General features: G+C 40.3%; 1 protein-coding gene across 2 annotated transcripts in view; it reads right to left on the reverse strand.

The window, feature by feature from the left end:
- Window positions 1-24,348, reverse strand: part of Ust (uronyl 2-sulfotransferase) — a 312,684-nt gene that overhangs the window by 177,566 nt on the left and 110,770 nt on the right. For both annotated transcript variants that reach the window (XM_004645481.2, XM_023705778.1), the window contains exon 2: window positions 22,528-22,571. In XM_004645481.2, coding sequence (XP_004645538.1) covers window positions 22,528-22,571 — 44 coding nt within the window. The remainder of the gene's footprint in view (window positions 1-22,527; window positions 22,572-24,348) is intronic.

Here is a 24,348-nt window from a genome sequence, read left to right on the forward strand (position 1 = left end):
ATTAAGAGAAAGTAGCTTTATATCTATCCTATTTTGTATATACGATACAAAATCATCCTTCATTTATATCCCCGTTTTTGTTTAGTTTTGTCAGAGATGGGTATTCATTGCCATTTAAATACTGTAGGTGAGTAGGGGCTGGGGAGATGGCTCAGTAGAATAAGTGCTTCCCTGGTAAGTGCAAGGGTCTGAGTTCAATCCCCAGTTCCAATAAATAAATAAATAAATAAATAAATAAATAAATAAATAAATAAATAAATAAATAAATATTGTAGGTGCGTGAATTCAGCAAAATAACCCAATATAGTCCAATACCCCATAATAGTAGTAGTGGGTTATCTGTAGTACTGGCAATGTCAGAAGTTGTTGACTTGAGCCTTTTATAGCTCTGCCTATTAATATGGCTTTACTTTTTATGCCTCATTTTTATACTTTTCTGCTGGATGGTTCGCAACTGTGATTAGTTGATTAAGGCTCCTCCCCTCATGAATGAGATTAAGTCCCTTACAAAGAGGTTTCAAGAACTCTTCCACTTTTATCATGTGAAAACAGAATCTTCCCCCTACCCCTTGAAAGCAACCCACACCACCCCAAACCTGCTGGTGACTTGAGTTTCCTAACCTCCACACGCAAGAGAAATAAAATTCTCTTCTTTATAAATGACCTAATCTGCATCATTTTGTTATAGTAGTACAAAACAGACTAAATAGAAGTAGTAGTTGTAGTAGTAGTAGTACAAAACAGCCTACAAAACTGAAACTCTGCTTACGACTGTAATACTTAGAAAGTTGTGGTTGTAACTTCAAGCATATGCACGACCACCTCATTTATTCACACCACACTAACTCACATCATTAAGAGAGAACAGGGCTGGTGAGATGGCTCAGTGGTCTAAAGTACCCACTTAGAACAAGCTTAGCAAAACACAAGGACCACGGTTCAATCCCCCAGCACCACATGCCAGCCAGCCCCAACCCCTGGTGGGCTGAGCTGGCCCCACACACACACAAATAAATTTAAAAAAAAAAATTAAAAAAAAAAAAAAAAAAGAGAGAGAACAGTTCAGGCTAAGTAAGCATTCACCGTGCATGGTTTCTTTCAATTACTTCTCTCAACAATCTTATCAAGCAGGAGCTTTTGTTTGTAAACATACATAAGAGGAAACTGAGAATAATATGTATTCAGAAATCTGCTCCAGGGGCCAGGGAGATGGCTCAGTAGAATAAGCGCTTGCCTGGCAAGCACAAGGGCCTGAGTTCAATCCCTGGTTCTGCTAAATAAAAAAAGAAATCTGCTCCAAATTACATTGGTGGGACCAGGGGTTCAATCCCCAGGCCTGCCAAGCTGGCCGTGTCCTTGGGCACACTGAGATGGCAATTGAGAATGGCGTTGGTGGCGCATGCCTGTAATCCCAGCATTTTGGAGGCTGTAAACAGGAGGATCACTACAAGTCCGATGTACTAGTGAGACCCTGAACACCCTGTGGACCCTTCCCTAAAAATAAAATTAAAAAATAAAACAAATTACATTGGTGACAAGGGGGGATTAAACCCAGGGCCTTTGTGCTAAGCTATTTCATGAACCTTTTCAATGTTTTATTTTGAGAGAGATCTCACTGAGTTGCCCAGGTTGGCCACAAACCTGTGGTGCTCCTCCTGCCTGAGCACCAAGAATATCGGAGACTTGAGTCTGAAGGCTCACCAAGTAGCAGGAGAGCTGAGCTCTCAAGTGCTACACTACCATGGCAAGCACACTAACAGAATCTTTCCTTTGTGACCATATCATTTTGTCTGTCTCAACTCATTTTGAAATTTTAGAACCATCTGGCCGGGAAGATGGCTCAGTAGAATAAGTGCTTCCCTGGCAAGCGCAAGGGCCTGAGTTCAATCCCCAGTTCCGCACAAAAAAAAAAAAAAAAAAAAAAAAAAAAAAAAAAAAACTACTGGATAACTCTTAGCTTATGGAAGAGAAGCTCAGACCAGTTTATTTCTGTCTATTCTGATAGTTTTTACCTATAATTCAGTTAAATCATAGCACAAAAGCATATTCTGAATCAAAGGACCTGAAATCCTCATACAACTCTGGTCTTCAACTTTGCCCTTAATGCCTTGTCATATCAATTCTTTTTTTGGCTAAAAGAAAAGGAGCATGTGGTTTTGAAGAGAAAGCAAAAAGGACAAGCATGAGGTTCAAAGGCAAGGGCAGAGTGCCTGGGCCGGGGCAACAACCTTCCCAGGCCACTTCTGATGATCAGCACCCTCTAGCACCACGATCACTAGCAAAGTGTGGTGGCATGAGACTGGGCCGAGTTTAAATAACTGCACACTCATTCTGGATACCTCTGATTACTAGATGTAAGGATGGCTTTAGATACAGATAATTAGTACATAATCCATTAAGAAAAAAAGATACATAAAACATATTCTATGCTCTTTTAGTTAGAGTTCTTTGGAGGAATAAAATCAATACAAAATACATGTATAATGATGTAGGCGCTCTATTAGGTAAGCTGAGGGAATCAGAGGTGGGGGAGATCACAGGATTTGCTGTGGGATCAGGGTAGGGAGAGTCCACAACGGCTGGCTGTGCCCTGGGGAGCTGCAGGATGCAATAGCTATTCAGTCCAAGAAGATTGCCTTGCCCAGAGCAAGAGAGATCAGACATGCAGTACCAGCCTGAGGATGAAGGCTGGAAGCTTGCCAGAGGTCACCAGTGAGAGTCTGTGTCGTAAGCTAAGGAAACTGGACACCTGGAGAGGGACGCTCAAAGCCAATGCTGAAGACTAAAACACTTCAATATGGGCACAATTCCTCCTTCTTTTCCTTTTTATTCCATCCAGGCTACAAGTTTATTGGTTGGTGCCACCTGGAACTTTGGTCGGTCATCCTACCCATTTCCTGGCCTGTGTGTCAATCATCCACAGATACATTAAGAACTATGCTTTACTCACCTGCTAGGCACTTCTTAATCCATGCAAGCAGACCCCAGAATTAATGATTATATATACCATTAAAGAATTACAATATAGTTGGGGAGCTCAAAATATTTATGAACAAGAAACAGCATAATGTAGAACGCTATGTGCCAGCTACTGTTACAGGAGAATGTTTTATTTATTTATTTATTTTGGTAGGACAGTTTCAATAATTAACATATTGCATACATTCTTCCTAGTGGTTAATTGCTGTACAAGATGTGGACATGATATCCTATTTACGAACACTATTAGAACAAATCCCTCTATTCATTAAGAGAATGTGACGATATATCTATTCTAATCATTTTGAATACACAGATACAAAATGGACATTCATCTTTATCCCTTTTTTTGTTTAGTTCCATTATTTGAATATTATAGGTGTGTTAACTCAGCAAAATATTCTAAAAGAGTCCAGTAGTCCATAATAGTATTGGGTCTTCCATGCCACTGGCAATGTCAGAAATTGCTGACCTGAGTCCCCCACAGCTCAACATAACAGCATGGCTTTACTTCTTATATTTCGTTTTTATACTTTTCTGCTGGATGGTTAAGACCAAGATAAAGCAAGACCTATGCAACAAGAGTTGTAGCTTTTGGGTCTGATAAGGTCAGTGAAATCCCCTCAGGATTTATCCTGAGATCCTGTACCTCAGATTGCAGAACCTCTGTCAGTGTCAGCCATGTGGATGAGTCACGGCCACTGCTTGGCCAATGTGCTCTCTGTGAAAGCCTGAGAGAATGTTTTCTCTCCATGTGACTTTCCTTAGGCACACTCCACATCATTGATCACTTTCCTCTTTGGCCCCATAATCTCCTTGATCAGAAAATTTGGGACACTACTGAGTTACATGACTTACAGTACAAGTTCTCATATGTCCTAAGTCAGGAGAATGTTATAAGATTAAAAGTAGGCCTGCCCATTGGCTCAGTTATTTAAGTACCAGCTTAAACAAAGCAGTCAGGCTCAAGATGCTCTGGTTCGAATCCAATTACTCACGGGAAACCAGAAATGCCATGAAGGCATCTTGCAGCCTCCAGAAAAGAAAATAAATAACTAAAATAAATAAATAGTAGGGCCGGGGAGATAGCCCAGTAGAATAAGCACTTGCTTGGCAAGGGCAAGGTCCTGAGTTCAATCCCTGGTACCGCAAAAAATAAATAAATAAATAAAAATAAAAAAAATCAAGAGTAACATTTATCAATGCACACAAGAACTCAAAGCTAGCTTCTCCAAGAAGAAGAAAGACCTGTAAGGTCATATATTTATTCCTCACGAAGCCCCTGTGGCTGTTGATAGACCTCTCAAGTAGCATTCCTAGAGTACTTAGTTCGTTTTTCTCTTGGTTCCCTCTCCTGGTCTCTTCCTCTGTTGTCCTGCCTCACAATGCTCATCTTTGTCTACTGTTCCATATAACAGTGAGTAAATAGCCCTCAGTTTCCTTTTTTCTGGGGAAAAGATGAAAAACCAAGAGGAGGTGCAGATATGCCTCAGGGAAAACCCAGGTGGTCCCATGCTGCCCCGGAGCTTAGGAAAGAAAGCTTCTATACCCCTTTGCACCTTTTCACCATTAGCAGGGGTGTAGTAAAAGTCCAAGGTCAAGATGAGGGTGTCAGCCTGAGAGAGAACTGTCAAGAATACTGCTCAGCCTCCTTCCAGAAGGCTTTGGACCCTGTGGGTAACGAGGCCTGCAGCCTTGAGCTCCAGGGTCCAGCCAGCTCACCACAGCAGAAAGCCACTCTGGGGCTCAGTAACAGGGTATCCCTTCAGGGCCCTAGAAGAAGAAGAGGACACTGAGGCTAACAGGTCATCTCCATGTCCACCCATCAGTGACATCGTCAGCATCTTAAAGCACTTCTATAAACATCACTTGATTTCCTCCTCTCCACAAGAAAATGTGAGTTCAGAGAAATAATCACTTCCCATTTTATAAATAAGGAAAACTCAAAAAGAGTAGCTGCCTTTGCTAGATGCAAAAGCCTGCAAGGAGTTGGCAGCATAGCTCATCAGTAGCAAAGCTTTTTCCTAGGATGTATGTGGCCTTAGGTTTGATCCCCACACTACTAAAACTTAGTTAATTAATCAAATAATTAATTAAAATGAAATAAAAAACCATTAGGAGCCAGGGAGATAGCTCAGAGGAATAAGCACTTGCTTGGCAAGTGCAAAGTCCTGAGTTTGATCCCTGGTAACAAAGAAAAATCGAATCCAAAAAGGTATTAAAAGGGACTCGAGGCTTGTGCCAGGACCTTCAAATTCCTAGTTCTGAAATCTTCACCTGATTGAGCTTCCTACTCAGGCAACTGCTTAGTTTCAGGATTTAAGCAAAGTCCTACAGAATCAGTAATCAGAATAGTAGCAGCCTAGTGAGTGACTTAGGGCTGAGCATGAATCACAACTAAACCATACACTAAAGTCACTAGTACATAATATTCTTAGTCAAAAAAAAAATAATTTTCACTTTCTACTGTATGTAAAATAAAACTGATCCTTCTGAATTGAAAACATCAACCTTGAAACATTAGGCTCCTCTTTTAAATAACCTTGCTGTCCTCCTGGTCCATTATGGATTTGTCATCTATGAATATGTAACTCTCCATATAAATGTCTATCTATGGTGACTGATCCGTAGTTTTGGCCTGCACTGTCATTTGTCCAACAGAAGGCCAGCTATTTACGATCTACCCCAAGAATCAGAACATCTTCGATTTGTCTTTGATATACCTCTCTTAAGATTTGGAGGACACTGAATCTTTTAATTCCAGATCTGAGTGTGCACAAAGACTGGGGAAAAGTTCTGTGTTTGCCTCTGACATATTCTTGCTTTATAGGCTTTGATCGCCTTCCCAAGACATTGTCTTTCCTGACAAGAATTGGAATCAATTTCTTCTTTCTGTCTACCCCGCAAGATCATTCTGTTAGTTCTGGATATCCTCCAGCTCAGTGACACCTCTCTTGGTCTTTGCTGACTAAAACTGCATAAATCTTTCAGATGTAAATAAACTACAGCATGCACAGGAAACAGTCATGGGCTCTGCTCTAGACTGTCCAGCACTCTTTGGACTTAGGCATTCTGCTAGGTGGGAGCCCCTGTCACAGTTGACAGATTCTAAGCTTTATGCATAGTGCAGTGATTTCGTGTTACTTGAAAATTCAAATTCAGAGATTTCTCTGAGTATTTCTTCTTCTGGGTCACCAGTAAAAAAACATTAAGCAAAACCAAACATTGACTGAAAAAGTATCACTTAGCAACCTGTCTGTTCCAATCAGTTTTTCTTCCTATTAATTTCTAAAACAAAGCTAAATTAAGGTAACTCAAATTAATACATTTTTAGTGTGCAGGATGACAAACCACAAATAATCTTTTGAATAACTGTATGCTTTTATAAATTTTTAAAAGATATTGTATTAACATAGATTTAACTTTAAACTAAAAAATCAGTATTACTAACGGGAAAACACTTGTGCTATCATCATCAAAACTTCAAACAAAGCAAAGAGATGCTATAACCACCATTCACTCAGTTGATGACATTTACTGAGCACTATTATGTGCCAGATACAGGCTGTAAATATGGGTGGCCCAATGCCATTTAATATGCATTCCCGAATCACAGACTTCATATTATTTCATATTGTATTTTGGATAATGCTATAAAACTTGAGACAGATTAGATAAAAACGATAAAATGAATGTTGTGTCAATTGTGTCACTCCCCATTTTTTTAAAAATGCAAAATTATTAAAAGAATAGTACCATGACTATAAAACACAAAAATCAATAGTTTTTCAGTATCATAGCTATTGCTATGGTTGAGACCCACAATGTCCCCCAGAAGTTTCGTATGTTCAGGCTGGGGATACAGCTCAGCAGCACAGAACCTGCCTGGCAAGTACAAGGTCCTGAGTTTGATTCTCGGCACAAAAAAGAAGTTTCACGTATTCAGAGAAGGGGCTCCAAAGGGTGACTGCACTGTGGGGACACTGCAGTCGCCGGTGGACTAACCCACTTATGCATACACAGCTAACTGCTCTGTAAGGTGGGAGAGCCGGGTTGCAACGGCTGAGTCGCTGGCACCGTAGAAGGGCGAATCTTCCTCCTCTTCCCTCGTCCCTCGGGCCACCACAATGTGAGCAGCATTCCTCTCCCAGGTCCCTCTACTGCACCTTTCCTGCTTTGGAGCTGGTGATGAAGGACTGAATCCCCTCTAAACTGTCAGCCACAACAAACCTCTCCTCCTTTAAGTCGTAGATGTTAGGCATTTTGTCCTAGTGAAGAGAAAGAGACTAGGACAACAATCACATTGAAATACAGTGGGAGAAAGATTTTATCTAGAGTAGCAACCAAAATAATTAAGAATAATAATAAATCTAAGAGTAACCTTTCTGCATGAAGGATGAAGGCCCTATATGGAATCAAAGAACTTTATGATAACATTCAGAGAATAATAACAACAAAGCTCTCAGAAATTAAAAATACAAGAACAGGAAGGGTTGGGATTTGAGAAATTTTTCCACATAGCAAAACAAAAAAGACAAAATTAGACCTGGAGGCTCAACGTGCAAATAAGAGGAGGTCCAGAAAATCATAACTAAACTCTAGGAGGCAAAACCTCAGTGAAAAAATGTAAGGCGATTTTCCAGGACACTGGTTCCCAGGTTCAAATTTTCACCAAGTCCCCTGAACACTCAATGAAAACCAACAAAGCACAAAGCCATAAAACTCAGAACAGTAAGAATAAGAACTTCCATTGGAATAGACTAGATTTTTCAGACAGAGGGCCAAGAATCAATCTTCCCAACAGAAATGCTGGAAGCTAAAATGAAATGGGCAATGACTTTAAAATTCTAGTGGCAATGACTTTGTGACAGAAGAATTTATGGTCAGGGAATTCACATGCTATACTTTCCAATCCCTGGCAGTTGAGCTGACTCTATGGTCAGGTGTAGGCAATATACTCTTTAGAAATGCCTGTATATGTCATTTCCAAACTGAAGGACTGAAAATTCTCTGCATGTCCCTCCACTCCCTCTGTCTCTCTATAATGACACAAAGGTCTTCTGCTGAGATGGTGAGGTCACAGGACATAAACAGCCTCGATCCACCAGGAAGTCATGAAGGAGGCTTTCCTAAGAGCCACTAGACCCACATAGGATCTCATATAAGCAAGAAATAAACTTTAATGTGTGAACCTGCTAAGATTTTAGAGGTTATGATAACTGGATCACCCTTCCTATTACGATTGATTTAGATTTCTAATCTGGAATTCTATGTTCTGTCCAAGTATTAATCAAAGATAAAAATAAAGATATTTTCAGAAAATCTGTATTATTCGCAGTCTTCTCCAGGCAGTCCCTGGAGACTGAGGCCAGAGGAAGGTATGGATGGAAGGCAGACTAACAGCTAGGACAACCTTGTCCCAAACTTCAGAATGTGTCACTATGTTATACACCTTATATGGCAAAAGAGATTTTGCAGATATGATAACTATGGGTCTTGCAATGGGCACAGTATCCAGGAAGGGCCTAAAAAGATCACAGGAGTACTGTATTCATAAGTGGAAGAAGAAAGAATTAGAGATTTGAAGGTACTACACTGACAGATTTGGATATAGGGAAAGGGACCAAGGAATGCTGGTGGCCTCTACGACTTCTCCATTATTTGGAAAAGTCAAGGAAATGAACTGTTCATGAGTACTTCTGAGGAGCAGTCCTACTAACACCTTGGCCTTCATCATGTGAGACCTGTTCGAATTTCTGACCTCCAGAACTACAACACAATAAGTTTGTATTAAATCAGTAAGTTTATGCTAATTTTTGTGCTATTAGGAAACTAACACAACATGGTATACAGGAAATGGGAGCAAATGTAGAAGAGAACACAAAGAGATCAAGAGGCATCAGAGCAGTGGCTGAGAGAGAACCCAGGCCTCTAGGGGCACGCGGGGCGGCCCTGTGAGACTTCACCAACATGGAACAGGTAGAACCCATGGAACAGCTAGAAGTGCTAGAGGGCAACTCTCCCCCAAGTGGGAGAGACACTAGGGATAAATTTGGGACCAGAAAAAAAGCATATAAATAAATTTACAGACAAGCCCATCACTTGTAATAAAGACAAGAAAAAAACAAAGCAGGGAAATAAAACAGTGCAGTGGCCCAGCTGCCACTATTATTGACCTATTTTTAACAATAAAAACATTGGGCATTGTATTAGACCCAATAAAACACACCTAGGTTAAGAGTACAGGGATGGGCAGTGTCTCCGGTGCCAGGAGAGTAGGGGATTGAAGGAAAGTGGTGGGTGTGATGGAAGAGGTAAATCCTTCTGTTCCAGAGAATGATGTCAGTGGGCCGGGCCCAAAGCTACATAAAATCAAGATTAGGAAACATGATCAGGACATGCAGAGATATGAGCCATAATACTAAAGAATCAGTTAAAAGAGTCGAAGTGAACAGTGAATGCCGTGAAGGGTATAGTCAAGTACCAGCTTCTCATGACACACCCACGAGCCATTCAGTTCTTTAAACTCCGTGCATTGCATGTACACATAACTTTGATCAAACCTAAAACCACTAGCAAAATACCTGCCGTCGATGATACACAAGGTTTCAATATATTTAATACACTCTGTAGACTGAGCAGGATCATGAAAAATTGTGCAGTTTGGTTGTTTCCACCAGGTAGCAGTAGGTGTTATTACTTGTCAGCTCAAATCTATGATTTTCTATGCTTGCCAAATTAAAGTAAAATAGAATTGTGGATGATTTTTTTAAAAAAAACCCAAAAAACTTGATCAGAAGGTCAAGAAAGAAATAAAACAAGCAAGAAGAAAATTAGCTGTATTGGGAGCTGCTAACATGATTAAGTTACTTCAGCTTTGAAAACCCCAAGGCAAATGTTTTTCCGCACTAGAATGGTGGCATTAAGTTTTCTTAATTTATTGCAGCAATTCCTTGATTAAATATGCTTTTCAACAACAATGCAATTTTAACATTTAATGATTCATTTAGAGATTTCATTTGAAGTTTTTGTTAAAGGCAGTCCAACCCTAACAAGGAGTCCAGGCCTTGATTACAACCGTGCTGATTTCGGGAAGGTTTGGATACCATCCTATCTGTGTTGAGGAGCCCCTGGGGAACAGGGCGGGGAAGACACGAGAAGAACGATTACATAAACCGCATATTTTTAAACCTGTGGCTTCACAGAATTTTTTAATAACAAAATGGACAAGGAAGATGTGCTTAATAGCACTAAACATTTGTGGAGGAAGAATGGATTCATTATGTTCTTTTGGGGAAAGTGCGGACACATTACACGCTCATAAAATAAATTTAGAAAAAGTCCTGTGCCTGTACTTGGACAGAGATCTCCACGAAGGCTGAAAATCTCAAGAGTCAGCTTTGCTGAGCCAAAAGCTTCCACATTAATGGATTAGGAGCTGTGATGAGTGTGAGCTAAGAACGAGGCATGAATACAGGGCACTCTGGAATAAGAAGCAGACCCTATTATATAAGCTTGGTCTCCCTTTTGCAGAGTATTTCACCTTCTAAGCTAATAACTGCCTGCCTCCTACAAAATACCCAAACATAAAGCACACACCAGGTTCAGAAGCTCTTGAAATGTTTTAAAAATAAAATATTCAAGTCATTAATTTGTTGACCATTTTCAATGATCAAAACCATGAGAGAGTAGAAGGGACTCCTTCAAGGTCATGCCCATCAGAGTGAAGCCGATTCCTAATACCCAGTTCTTCTCGAAACCTAATATATTTATCATGAATCATTAAACACAAACCTATTATGCAGAGCGATTGATTCTTCCATAAAATTGAAAGCTGCTTCACTCTCTCTCTCTTTTTTTTAAGGACTTTGGGAAAAGTCAAATTTGGACACAGAGAACAATATGTGCTTAAGAAAAGCAAAGGGGCTGGTGATTATAAAGGTTGTGCTTTGTGTGCCAAACTAGCTCATATGAATAACAGGAGGAGCGTACAACCATGAGACGCACACATTGTGAGTCTCAATTTAGAAAAGATGATATCGGCATGCCAAGGGGCATGGAATTCCTTACCAAAAGCAAAAGAAAATGGGGCAGGGCGTGGTGGGCTGAGAGTAAGGCTTTCTCTAGTTATAGTAAATCAAGTTACTAGAATCTGTAGAAACTTTCATAAAGGAAAACCTGTAGTACCTGGAATGCACTGCTCTGTGTCTGGCACCATCTTTTTCAGTTGTCCCATTTAACAATCGGATAGGAGGGTGGCTTCCTTTTTCAGAAATGGAAAAATCAAAGTTCAAAAAGGAAGTTTATGTTCTAGGGTAACTAGCCACAGCTATGTGTCCTGGATTTGAACTGAACTCTGACACCAAAATGCACGCTCTTCAGCCCTACAGGTATCAAGAATGAACACAAAAGTCAGGATGAAGCACCTAGCAAGTTAACAGAGCAGCATATGTTAAACCAAAGTGGGTGGTACCTGGAGTGTATCGGGTATATGTTTTATTAGTCTTGCTAAGGTAATATTTTGGTTGGAATGCTTCATAATTTAAAAATAACTACGAAACATTTCACTGTTCTTGCGTTAGATAAAAATGAGAAGATATATAAACTTGTTGAGATTACCAATTACTTATTTTTCAAAGAAAATCAGACAGTGTGAGTCTTCACCCCATCAGATGCTATTACAGAGGACAAGAAGAACCCTAAATACAAGGCAAAATCACTTATCAATAGCCAGGACCCATGAGGGGCTACCATACGGTAGCAGGCTACACAGGACAGGACTGCACAACCCATTCCATTGCAGAGATCTATTTGCTTCTTGCTGGTCTTCACCGACAAGAGGAAAACAAGGCGAATGGTCATGTCTACATCTTTAAAAAATACGTTTTGAGGTTTGGGGAAATAAAAACAATAAATTTATTATTTTCTTAAGTCTTAGTCTTACTCCTCCAAGTAAAAAATGATTCTGACCAAAGGAGACCATGTGTGCACACAAATCCAGTAATCCTGCCTTCAGGAGCATGGGGATTTCTGGCTCTAGAAACCTTCTAGTCGATTGATGCTTGGGCCAATAATCTGAAAGTAATTGTGCTCTCAATACCTTCCATAAGAATTTGCGATGATTATGAAATATTTGGGTTTTCCTCTTTAGAGCTGAACAAAGGAGTGACCCTAGTTCCTTCACTAGAGAACAAACAAACAAAAACTCGATCTTTCTGCTAATGGGGTTATTAGTTTAAAGGAACTGTTGAAAGAGAACAAACAAAACAGAAACAAAGATGCAATCTTTCTTAAGGACTTGGTGGTGATAGTAAATGTTATGCTGAGACTTCCTTTATAGAAGTCAGGACATATTTTTTAAAAGGCAACAGACCATTACTGTCTTTCTTTACTGTCCTTCATCCTGTGCCAATAGGACTCTTCCTTTGATACCTTTCTCTAGAAATCACTGTTGCTGAAGTTCTTTTCAGAGACAAATATATTACATAAGATGATTTTTGTATGTAAAATAACAAAAATGTAGAAATGAATTTGTTTTTTTTAAATTTTATCAGTACATGTTTGCAGTTCATACATTTTACAATCATCTTGGGAAGTGGTCATAATGTAAACACTGCAGCTTGTTTTTTTTTTGTTTTTGTTTTTTTTTTTAAATCCCCTTTCCCTTCCCTCCTCCTACCTCCGGCCTCCTCCAGTTTCCCTATGCAATCTTTCTTGAAATTACTAAGCTTAGGTCATTATAAAGCATACGACATCTACATTAATTGAGGTTACCTGGTTCCTGCACCTGGCGTATCAGTATGATACTTATCTCCCCATCCCCTCCTATTCATCCTTCACACTTACTCCCTTGAACCACCTCCTTAGTGAAAGACATCTGTCAACTTGTCCCCTTCCATCTACCCATTATCATTCTCTGTGTTTGTGCTTTGCTCACTCAAATGAGAGATACCACACAGTATTTAAGCTTTTGTGTCTGGTTTATTTCACTCAGCATTATTTCTTCCAGGTACATCTACTACCCTACAAATATGTCAAATCTGTCATTCTTTATAGCCAAGTAGTATTGCATTTTCTTTTTCGAATCATCTGTCAGTGGGTATATAGGCGGCTTCCAGGATTTAGCTGTTATAAACTGGGCTTCTATAAACACTGTCACACAGGTATCACTGTAGTACAGGGAGTTAAGCTCTTTGGAGAAGCCCTACCAGGCGGACAGTTGGGTCACAGGGAATTTCTAATTTCAGTTCTTTGAGAAATCCTATTTTCAAAATGGCTGAACTAGTCTGCATTCCCATCAACAATGAAGAAGGGCCCCTCTTCCCCCATGGCCACATCAGCATTTGTTATTGCTTGATTTCTTAACAGTTGCCATTCTTGAGGGAGCAGGATGGAATCTTGGCACTCTTTTAATTTGCATTTCTCTAATGGCCAAAGATGTAGAACTTTTTCCCCCACATATTTGTTGACCATTTGTGTTTCTTCCTTTGTGAAGTGTCTGTTCATTGCTCTTGTCCATTTGGTGACTGAGGCTCTTTTATTTTAGGTGGTTTAATTTTTTTTTTTTTTAGCTCTTTGCATATTGTACGTATTAGTCCTCTGTCTTAAGAGTAGTTAGCAATTTTTTTCCATTCTGAAGGTTGTCTCTTCATTCTACTCATGATTCTTTTGCTGCAAAGAATTTTTTCAGTCTGATCTAATACCACTTGCTTATTTTTGTTGCTATTTCTTATGTGACTGAGGCTTTGTTTAGAACATTCTTTCCTACACTTGTCTTTAAGTGTTTTACCTACTTGATCCTCCAGAAGATGCATCCTCAAATCCCAACAGGTTGCTGAACTGCACATAGCTATCTTGATTATTCCCAGTTTTGTTCTTAAAGCTGTAAGATTCCCAAGATGCGGCCAAAATGCCCTGCGCCTTCTAAGGCTTTATTACACACAGGGTGATTTCAATTATTTTATATTTACTTAAGTGGACTTTATGCGCTGGTATATGATCTACTTTACAAAAAGTACCATGTGCTGCTGAAAAGAATGCATACTTTCTGTAGAGCGGTGGAATACGCTATACATCCATTAAATCCATGTGCTCAAGGGTGTGTTCAGCTGTGATAGTTCTTTATTGGTGCTTTGTTTAGTTGACCTATCTCTTCGCAGGAATGGGGTGTTAAAATGCTTTACAATGATTGTGTTAGTGTTATTTGATCTTCTAATTTTATCAGTTTTATTAGAAATGAATTTCCAATTGAAGAAACAGATGAAAATGTTGGGATCACTACCCTGCTAAAGACATGAAAATTAGGAGGAAAAGTGAAGAAGGAAGGTTGGGAAACCTGAGTAGTATTGGATCTTTTAAAAATGCATGTGAATTATCCTAATGATAGGCTTCTAGAGGTAGTTTTCTTGTTTATTATATCAAACCAAAAATGTCTAGCAGTGAGCAAAATACATTGCAGTCCTGATAATTGAAGATACCAAATTCATTCCATTTATATTACTTTCTAGGGCTGTTGTAACAAAGTATCACAAACAGGGTGCCTTAAAACAATAGGAATTTGGCTGGACATGGTGGTTCGTGTCTGTACTCCCAGTACTCAAGAGACTGAGACAGGAGAATCGTGGCAAGTTTGAGACCAATCTGGACTACAAAGAGAGCTCAAGGCCAGCCTGAACTGCATAGCAAGACCCTGTCTCAAAAAAAAGACAAAAACAAAACAAACAAAAAAAAAAAAGCACACACACACACAATAGGAATTTACCCTCTCATTGTCCAGGAGCTCAGAACTCTGAAGTGAAGGTGTGGGCAGGGTTGGCAGTTTCTCAGGAGTCTCAGTGGATGAAGCTGCTCCAGCCTCTCTCCTGCCCCCAAAGTTAACAGCAAACTTTGGTGTGCCTGGGCTGAGGGAGCATAATGGTGCTCTCTCTCTGTGTTTCTGACTCTGTGCCTGAATGTCCCTCTTTTTTGTTCTCAAAACAGGTTAGTAGATCAGTTACAATAATTAATACATTGCATATTGTCTCTGTAGTAGTTAATCATATTACAAGATGCAGACATGATATCTTGTCTAAACACTATTAGTTCAAAACTTTCCTCTCATTGAACTAAGAGAAAGTAGCTGTATATCTATGTTAACTATTTTGTATATACAGATATATATATACATATCATTTATATCTTTTTTGTTTACTTTTGTCAGAGATGGGTATTCCATTGCCATTCATATATTGTAGGTGCATGAATTCAGCAAAGTAATCCAATATAGTCCAGTAGTCTATAAGAGTAGTGAGTTATCCACATGACTGGTAATGTCAGAAGTTGTTGACTTGAGCCTTTTACAGCTCAGCATATTAATATGGTTTTACTTTTTATACCTCATTTTTCTAGAAGCTAATAAATACATGAAAAAATGGCCCACATCACTAGCCATCTGTGAAATGCAAATTAAAACAACCTGAGATACCATCTCACCCCAGAAAGAATGGCTATCACAAAGAAATCACCCAACAACAAATGTTGGAGAGGCTGTAGGGAAAAGGAACCCTTCACCACTGCTGGTGGGAATGCAGACTGGTGCAACCGTTATGGAGATCAGCATGGAGATTCTAGGACTGGAAATCCAGTTCAAACCAGCTATCCCCCTATTGGGAGTTTTCCCAGAAGAGCTGAAAACATATGTGCGCCTATGTTTATAGCAGCACAATTTGTGACAGCCTCTTTTTATATAAAGTTATCAGACACACTGGACTTAGGATCCACCCTACTCCAGTGTGACCTCATCTTACTTGTATCACAGCTTCTTTCCTAGTAGGTTCAACCTCGTGGGTTCCAGGCTTAAGATTCAATGTACATTTTGGAAAGGCACAGTTCAATCCTCAGTACCATTCACAACTGAATTTGTGACTAATCACTACTTTTCTGCTTCAGCTTTGCCTGTTCACAGTTATTCACGGTCCTTATCTCCTTGCCTAGGTCACTTTGTCTTTTCTATTAAAGCCAAGCTGCTCAATGCGCTTCATAGCTCTGTTTCCCATCAACAGCTCTTCAAGCCCCAATAGTGAGGCCTATTCTTCCTTATCTCTCCACTCTATCCTCCTTGACCTGGTTAGTTCTTCTCCTCAGCTTTCAGGACTCATTTCTGGAAAAGTTAGGTTGAGCCTCCTACGTCTACACTGTGTGTGTCCTTCTCACCACACTCACAGCCCTCTTTACCAGCCAATCCTCCCCACGAAGCTGGCAGTCCATCAAGGCAGAGACTAAGCCTCCTGCAGCCCTTTGGCCCTAGCCCCGAAGGGGAGACCAGCACAGTTTTTGTGCATAATTTATGTTTGACCAAATGAATGGTTATCTGTGTGGGGTGATGTAGATACAAGAATCTACCAAATGTAGGGCCAGCCAAATAGCTCAGTGGTTTAAAGCACCTGCAAGCAGGCACAGGGACTGGGGGTTTGATCCCCAGTGGCAATTAGGACTGGGCATGGTGATATGTGCCTGCAATCCCAGCTCTTGGGAGGCTGTAAATAGGTGATCATTATGAGTCTGATCTAGTAGTGAGACCCTGAACACCCTGTAGACCCTTCCTTAAAACACACACACACACACACACACACACACACACACACACACACACACAAAGAATCTACCAAATGTAGAACCGTATGCTTTTGGAATCTGATTCCATCAAATTATACAGTGAATGAAACGGTAAACCACCAGAGGACAAAGGTCACCCATGATACTTTGTGAGTCTTCCTGGTTCTTGGGACAAATAAAGCACTCAATAATTAACTGATTCTAAACAGAAATCAGCTTCAGGGAAGTAGATGAGAAGGACTGCTCTACTGAGCAACTATTCACTGCCACACAATTAGCTTTTATACAAGTCCTGTTATCCCAGTGTCACCACTTCTCAGTCATGTGTAGAATGCCTGTTCAGCATAACAAATTGCGCCCTCTTCTAATGACCCCATTTTAAAATACAATTTTAACTATTGATACTATCTCACATATTACTTTGTATAGAAAAATACAGGTCTTCATATAAAAAGTACTTTGTATAGTATACAAAAGCAGACATCAGTAATAAAGCGGACATCAGTAATATAACTTACCCTTTAATAAACCATCAGAATCCACTAGATCCAATTTTAGTTTTTTAAAAAGATTTTTTAAAATCTCCAATTAGTTATATGTATTAGTTTTTTAAAACCATTTTTGTGCTACTAGAGATAAAACCTAGCACATGGCACATGCTAGGCAAGTACCCTACCACTGAACCACACACCTCCTTTCTGGGTTAGTATTTCATAACCTTACTCTTTCTTAGAAAAAGATTTTCCAAAGGAAAAAAGAAAAAAAAATTGTTTGATACACTGTAATAACCATATGGGTCCACTAAGCTCCTAAAAGAAAAGACTCATTAGGAGATTTTAGTGATTCTTTCCTATTTTTAACATTGGGCAATTTAAACATCGTAGGAGTAATTACCCTGTCATTATGTATCATTATCTTTAAGTGTTTTAAAAAGACTAAAATAGTGGAAACATGGAAGAATGGTAGAATATTAGAATACTGCTCTCCAATGATATAGTTATTGGTGACCTCAGTGTTCCGTTTTGTGCTGCCCAATGCATCAGAAAAACTAGCCACACCTCGCTACAGAGAAAATCTGAAATAAGGCTCGTACAACCTGTATTTTTGTGTATGTGTGTGCAGGGTCTCACTACATAGCTTGGACTCGCAGTGATCCTCCTGTTTTCTGCCTCCCCAGGGCTGGGATTACAGGCATGCGCCACCATGCCCAGACTTCATCACCGGCTCAGCGTGCCTGAAAGTGGGGCCGGCATGGCATGTGGTGCCAGGGATTGAACCCTGGGCCCTGCGCTTCCTTGAGCAAGTGCTTAGTCTGCTGAGCTATACCGCCATTTAAAGTAAATAGCTACATGGCCTAACAGCTATAGTACTGTACTAAATAGTGCAGGTTTATGGGAATGATTTGCCAGTGAAATAAATTGTTACGTTACCTTTCATATTTCTTACTGCACTACTCATTGTACAGTGCTACAAGAAAAAAAAAAACAGACTTGGAACAGCATCTCTGTGGTATTTATTGATTGTGGTGCTAAGGCTTGAGCCAGGCCTCACTCAAGCTAGATAAGTGCTCTGTCACTGAGCTATACTCCCCAAGTGCTTTTGCACTTTGAGATTCAGTAGAGAGTTCAAATTTTTCATTCCTCACTCTACTTCCAAAGTGAAGAAAAGTGACAGAAGGAAAGGCTTCACAAACACTAAAGGAATTAGAGATGATTACAAAGAGTCACAAACACACCCAATAAGCATGACAGTGAACTTGATCACGAACATGAAACTAAACTGGAAGTCTTCAGGTGGCGATATCCTACACGCCCAAGAATCTAAGGATGGACAACACATTCATATGGACAAAAGGAAAACATGGCATTCTTATAAGTGTCACTGAAGAGGCAGGACCTCAGGAAATGACATGTTTGTGAAAAGAACCTGTCCCACCAACTTTTGCTAAATGAATGTGGAGTAGTATTCTTTCACCTTTCGTGATATTCAGATACCAAAATTTTACTTTACATACTGCTTGAAAATGGACAAATGGTAAGAGTAGGTTCATATACACAGGCCATGGAAAGACACGGACAAAGGAGAAGGGAAAGAACAGATTTTTTTTTTTTTTTTTTTTCAGAACCGGGGATTGAACTCAGACCCTTGCACTTGCTAGGGAAGCGCTTATTCCATTGAGTCATCTCCCCGGCAAGAACAGATTTTAAAAACTTAAAAGTCCACTGAACTCTCACAGTAAATGGTAATTAATTTTTTTTCCTGGAATACTGGAGGCTAAATTCATGTTTATTTTAATCAGTGTATCAAGTTCTTATTTTTAAATGTAAAATGTAAAAGTTTATTGTATTTCTACCTAAATTTGTCACCTTGAAAAGGTTAGGAGCTGGGAGTGTACTCCAGTGTTAAGAGCACTGGCCCAGCATTTACAAGTCCTTGGGTTTGACCCCCAGCACCAAGGAAAAGCAAACAAAAGGTTAAAAGTATAGGCCCTGGAGCTCTACAGCCCTGGGCTGGAAGCCCAAGTCTAACACTTAGTGCATGACCTTTGGCAAATTAGTGAGCCTCCCTAAGATCCAGTTCCCTCATCTGTAAAATAAGGATTAAAAATTACTTCCTCTAGAGTCTTATGGAGAGTAAATTTTACTTGTGAAGCGCTTCACATAGTGCTTGGCAGAAAGGGAAAGATACACATCAGCCACGCATAGTGATTTTATTATCCCTGAGTTGCTCTGCTTATCTATCAGATCTGAGAACCTAATACACGTGAAACGATAACCGTTATCAATTTATCACCAATAGAACTTATCACTGCTGATGCCTGCTGCCCCCACCAGGTATTCACGCTCCAGGCGAAATCCAGTTAAGGAGCGGGAGATGCCAAGCTCACAGTGGGCTGGCTGCTCAGAAGGCTGAGGACACCGGCAGCTTTTAAACCCAACTTTAATCTCTTACATCAGGAAATTGCTTTCTCTGAGTTTTAGATGGAACACATATTACTGTAACGAACCCAAATTATACAAAAACGTATCAGGAAAAGGTACAAGTCTGAAAACTTCCTACCCAGCGTAAACAGTACTAACCCTACAGACTTTTCTCTGTAGCTATGCACACGTGTGTATAATTCTACAAAAAGTACTATCATACCATCATTGGTATTTCACAGTCAATTGTGCATCCAAGGATATCTTTCTACTTTAGTCAAAAGAGAGCTATCTGTTAATTTTTGGTAGGGACATAGTGGCATTTAAAATAAAACATAAACATCTACCTTGAAATAACAGCTTTGCACAGAAATGGAGGTGAGCTATGCAGTCCAAGGGGATTTCACAATTAAAAACAATGGGAATTCTTTTCTCTTATGAAATTATTGGCAAGAATGGGGACCCATGCTCAGGATGTGCTGTGTGACACACCCCATTCCCTAAATGGCTATTGCTCACGGAATGTGAAACTTGTGAAATTGAACTTTTAGCAAAATAAGATTGTTCTCTAATCTCAGTGTATTTCCAGGGCTTAAAGTTCTTATTTCTATGTAGATCACAACTCTTTCAGTCTTGGCATCAAAAAGTTATTGCTGAATGCTACACAAATACGAAAAGTATGGGTCTGGCCTGGATCTCACTTTCTCCCGCCAGGCTGGGTTCGCTCCAGATATGTGTGAGCCCCAATCCTCTGGATGCCCCGTATCTGTCCAGAAGCCAGCGGTCTGCAGCTCCAAACAACCAGGGTCCCACCCAAAACACTCCAAGGTCTTTTATCTGGAAATCTGGTCTCACCACCTCTGGGATTCCACTTTACTCCGCCAGAAGTCAGAACCATGGACGAAGAGAAGTCCACGTACCACTATTATTTTTACCCATTTTTGTATTCTTCTTATGGCTTCTGCTTAAAAACTCAGGAACAGTTTTGCTATTCCGCTCCTAGACAATAGAGAGCTATAGCCAAGGAATCTCTATTATTAGAGAAGTTTCTGCTGGTTTAAAGAGATTATGTTCACAGTTTTCAAACTTAGACAAAAGTTCACAGCACTGGCTTCACTCTGAAAGTGGCCTAAAATAATGTGAAAGAGCCTGATTGCTACTGTGGATCACGGGGAACTTAAGCTGCGGATCAGGGAGTAAGAGACAGGAAAACTTGATGATGGCGAGTCACCATTATATGAACAAGTAACCTTTATATAATAAGCCATGTCTCTCTGTGCCATTAACAGTGAAAACAATGTAGAAAATGCCAGGAAATGATATTCTTTTTTTTTCATAGCCTTTATGGCAGCGGTTCTTAAATGTAGGGTTCCAAACTCTAAGTGCTTGTTAGAAATTTGAGTTTTTGGATCTTACTTGGGATGAAGGAAATCAGACACTCTAGGGGAAGGGCCCAGCAATTTGACTGTTAATAAGCCTCTGGGTGATTCTTATGGAAGTTCAAGTTGGACAGCACAGGCCTGGTGGAAAGAACCTGGGCTGAGAGCCACAAGACACAGTTCAGGAGTCACTTCTAGATCCTGTGGTTCCACTCAGTAAGACGCAACAAAGAGCCACCACCTAACGTGCCCCTGCATCGAGGTTGATGCAAGGATGGGAGGACGTGGGATAGACACCATCCTCGTTCTTCTGCTCCTCTAGACGAGTTCCTTTTGTTGTTGGTCTTGTTTTTTATTTTTATTTCTAATGTCTGCTTCTGCAGCATCATAGGCACTCAAGAAGCATGCAGTAGATTAAATGAGAGGCCATTCTTGAGTCCCTGCAACTCATCAGCAACCTTAACATTACCTAGTCAAAGAAGCAGAAGCAGCCGCAGATTCCCGATCTATCACATGTCAGCTCATCCAGCCCTTTCAACAACCATCCTGTGTCGTGGGGAACATTCTTAGTCCCATTGTTTTAAGAACATCTGAGTATCAAACTGTTAATTTTTCTGATGCTATGGAGCTGGGAGTGGCAGAGCCAGTGTCGCATTCACAGGTACCTTCTTCCAAGATTCACAGTTATAAAGGGAATAAAGCCCCTTAGCTTGAGGTCTGACTGTCTCCTCACCATGTTTTTACAACTGCATGATGTGGGAACTGCGCTTAGTAATCAAAGACTAAGAAAGTCAAGTACTGTGAGAGTGAGGCTTTCATGGGATCAAGAGAAATTCTTAAAATAGAAAAAAAATATATATATATATATATACAGAGAGAGAGACAGACAGAGAGAGAAGGAGAGAGAGAGGTACATTTTCATTTTGTGAAGCATAACCTATTGTCCCAATATTGATGAAATATTATTCCAAGGAGAAAAAAGTGATGTCCAATAGTACAAAAGCCTTAAGTCTAGAATAAAAATGAGTCCACTGCAAATATGGTGAGGAGATAACATATACAGTGATCATTCTGTCCTATTTTTCTCAAGTTTTATTTCACTGGTACTTTGCTCCCATCAAAGTAGTAGAGAGTGGTGGGAAGTTACACTACTGGACTGTCCTGCCCCCTGAAAGTCAAGCAAAATTACTCGCAGGTGAAGCAAAAGTGAGCACAGATCAGGCCAGAGCAGCTTTACAGGGTACTGGCCAGGCCTTGGGCAAAGGATTGCAACCCAGGCCGGCCAGCAGGAGGATGACCGAGGGGAATGTTGCCACAAAGCACAAAGGCACGGAGAGCCCAGGCCAAGAGCCCTGCAGTGCAAGCCAGCCTTCACCCACAGGGAAGGGAAGTGGCAAGCAGGAGAAACTGCAGAGGTCTTCACGGGTCTACACTGTGACGGCAGCACCACTCCAGCATGTGTGAAGGAACAGCTCTGCCCCTTTGTCACTTGGCTCTCTTCATGTTCCTCTCCTTCCTTCAGACATCTGTCATCTACTGTCTTCTTATCAATGATTCAGGGCCAAGAGGGATCTGGGTAGGGTTGATGAAGCCCAGGAACTACTATCACCAGAAACTGTAAAAAAAAAAATTACCACCACAAGCACAGGGCTTACCTTCCTGGGAGGGGGTCCGTGGTCATCCAAGTAAGTGGAATTGCCTTGAAAAAAGAAGAATAAAGTTGGCAGGTTAGATTTTTTTTCCCCAAAAATTGAATTTAGCACAAAATCATCAAAAATAAATATTCTAGATATATTTCCATTCAGACAACAGTACCAAAGAAAAATGGGCAATTATCCATCAGCAGTTTAGCAAGGTTCTGCTGATATCATCAGGCTTGGTGAACAGTTTTGGCAGTTACAATACTCTCTCCATTTGGTATGCAGATACACACACGCACACAGAAACATGCAGCACTATTCCACACTACGGGCCTACAGTGTCTATTGTGGATCCCCGTTTTTCGATGCGCTGACATGGCCAGCTGGGCTTGTGGAAACTCAGATTGCCTAGGCCCTACTCCAGGGCTCCGATTCAGGGACTTTGAGATCTACAGCTCTAAGCGGAAGCGACCTCGCTGCTGCAAGCCCAGAAGCACACTTTGAGAACTCCGACACTCCGTTTCTCCAGAGTGCCTTGGATTTTTAAATTTCTCTTTTAGTTTTTAGTCCAGTTGGAATGATCTTTGTCAATAGCCACCTGCTGGAAGGCGTGTTTTCAGAGTGTGTGGTTATTGTTCCCTGATGAATAAAGGACACAAAAGGGCTTGGAAGAGAATTTATTTAAAGCACTGGGTCAGGGATGGTGAAGCGATGAGTACCCAAATTGCAACCCAAAACCCACTGATTCATCACAAAGTGGCAACACTGCAATTAAACCTGAATACTGAAGTTTTAGTTTAGAAAACACAACTTATACATTAACATCTTTTATTTTTAAAAGAAAAACAGAGAATGTACCTGTCATAGGTCAACCACTACAGCAATACTCTGCTAAATGCTTTACAGGTATTGCTTCATCTAATTTCAGTATTAGAAGTAGGATGCTTTGTTCCCATTTTACAGAGAAGAAAACAGAGGCCTGGAGAAATTGGGTAACTTTTCTCCTCTTAAACTGCAGGAGAAAAGACTGGTTTTGCCAGGGCATGTTTGGGCATTTACTCATCTGAAAAGCCTACCTGCAATCCTACCATCTTTGCTTCTGCACAGCCCAGGCACTGCAGGTGCTACTATTTGATGACAAGGCATCACGTGTGTGTGTGGGAGGGATGCCAAAGATCCCATCTAATCAGAGGCCCCCAGCCATGCTGGCTAATTCCTGGAATCTAGGGAAATAATCCTTCCAAAGGAAAAAAACAAAACAAAACATAATCAGACTTGCTAATAGAGCAGAATGTGGAAGACACTAGAAATACAAGAGTACTTAGAGATAATAATAGACTCAGGAGCATAAGAGCTTGTGCTAGCATTTGAGTAGATGAAATGTGCTTTTGAAAGTATAGAGCAAAAGGGACTCTGGAAACTGGAATTAAAAAGGGAGGAATATCATAAGCCAGGGTCAGTTCAACAGCGAAGCTAATCCAAATACCATAAATAAGTGGCATTTGGCTTACAAGTTTTTCCACACTGTCACATTCATCTCTTCTTCTTTACAGTGCTCTGATTTATAACCTACCAGCTGTCCACAGGGGCTCTAACTGACCACTTGTATACAGTAAAGGCACAACAGGGTCAATTTTAATGTACAAGACACGAACACGGACACTTGCCATGGCCATGACTGGACTAGTTTCAGGAATCTTTTAAATGTGAAGATGATGAACAATTTGTTAAATCTTAATTACTGTGCTGAACTCCCCTGGGAACAACATAAAGATCTCTGTCAGACTTAATAAAGAGGCTACAAATAAACGCAGTTGCCTGTGTCAAGATAGCTTC

The sequence above is a fragment of the Octodon degus genome, unplaced genomic scaffold, assembly GCF_000260255.1.
Source record: "Octodon degus isolate 3935 unplaced genomic scaffold, OctDeg1.0 scaffold00229, whole genome shotgun sequence".
Taxonomy (NCBI): domain Eukaryota; kingdom Metazoa; phylum Chordata; class Mammalia; order Rodentia; family Octodontidae; genus Octodon; species Octodon degus.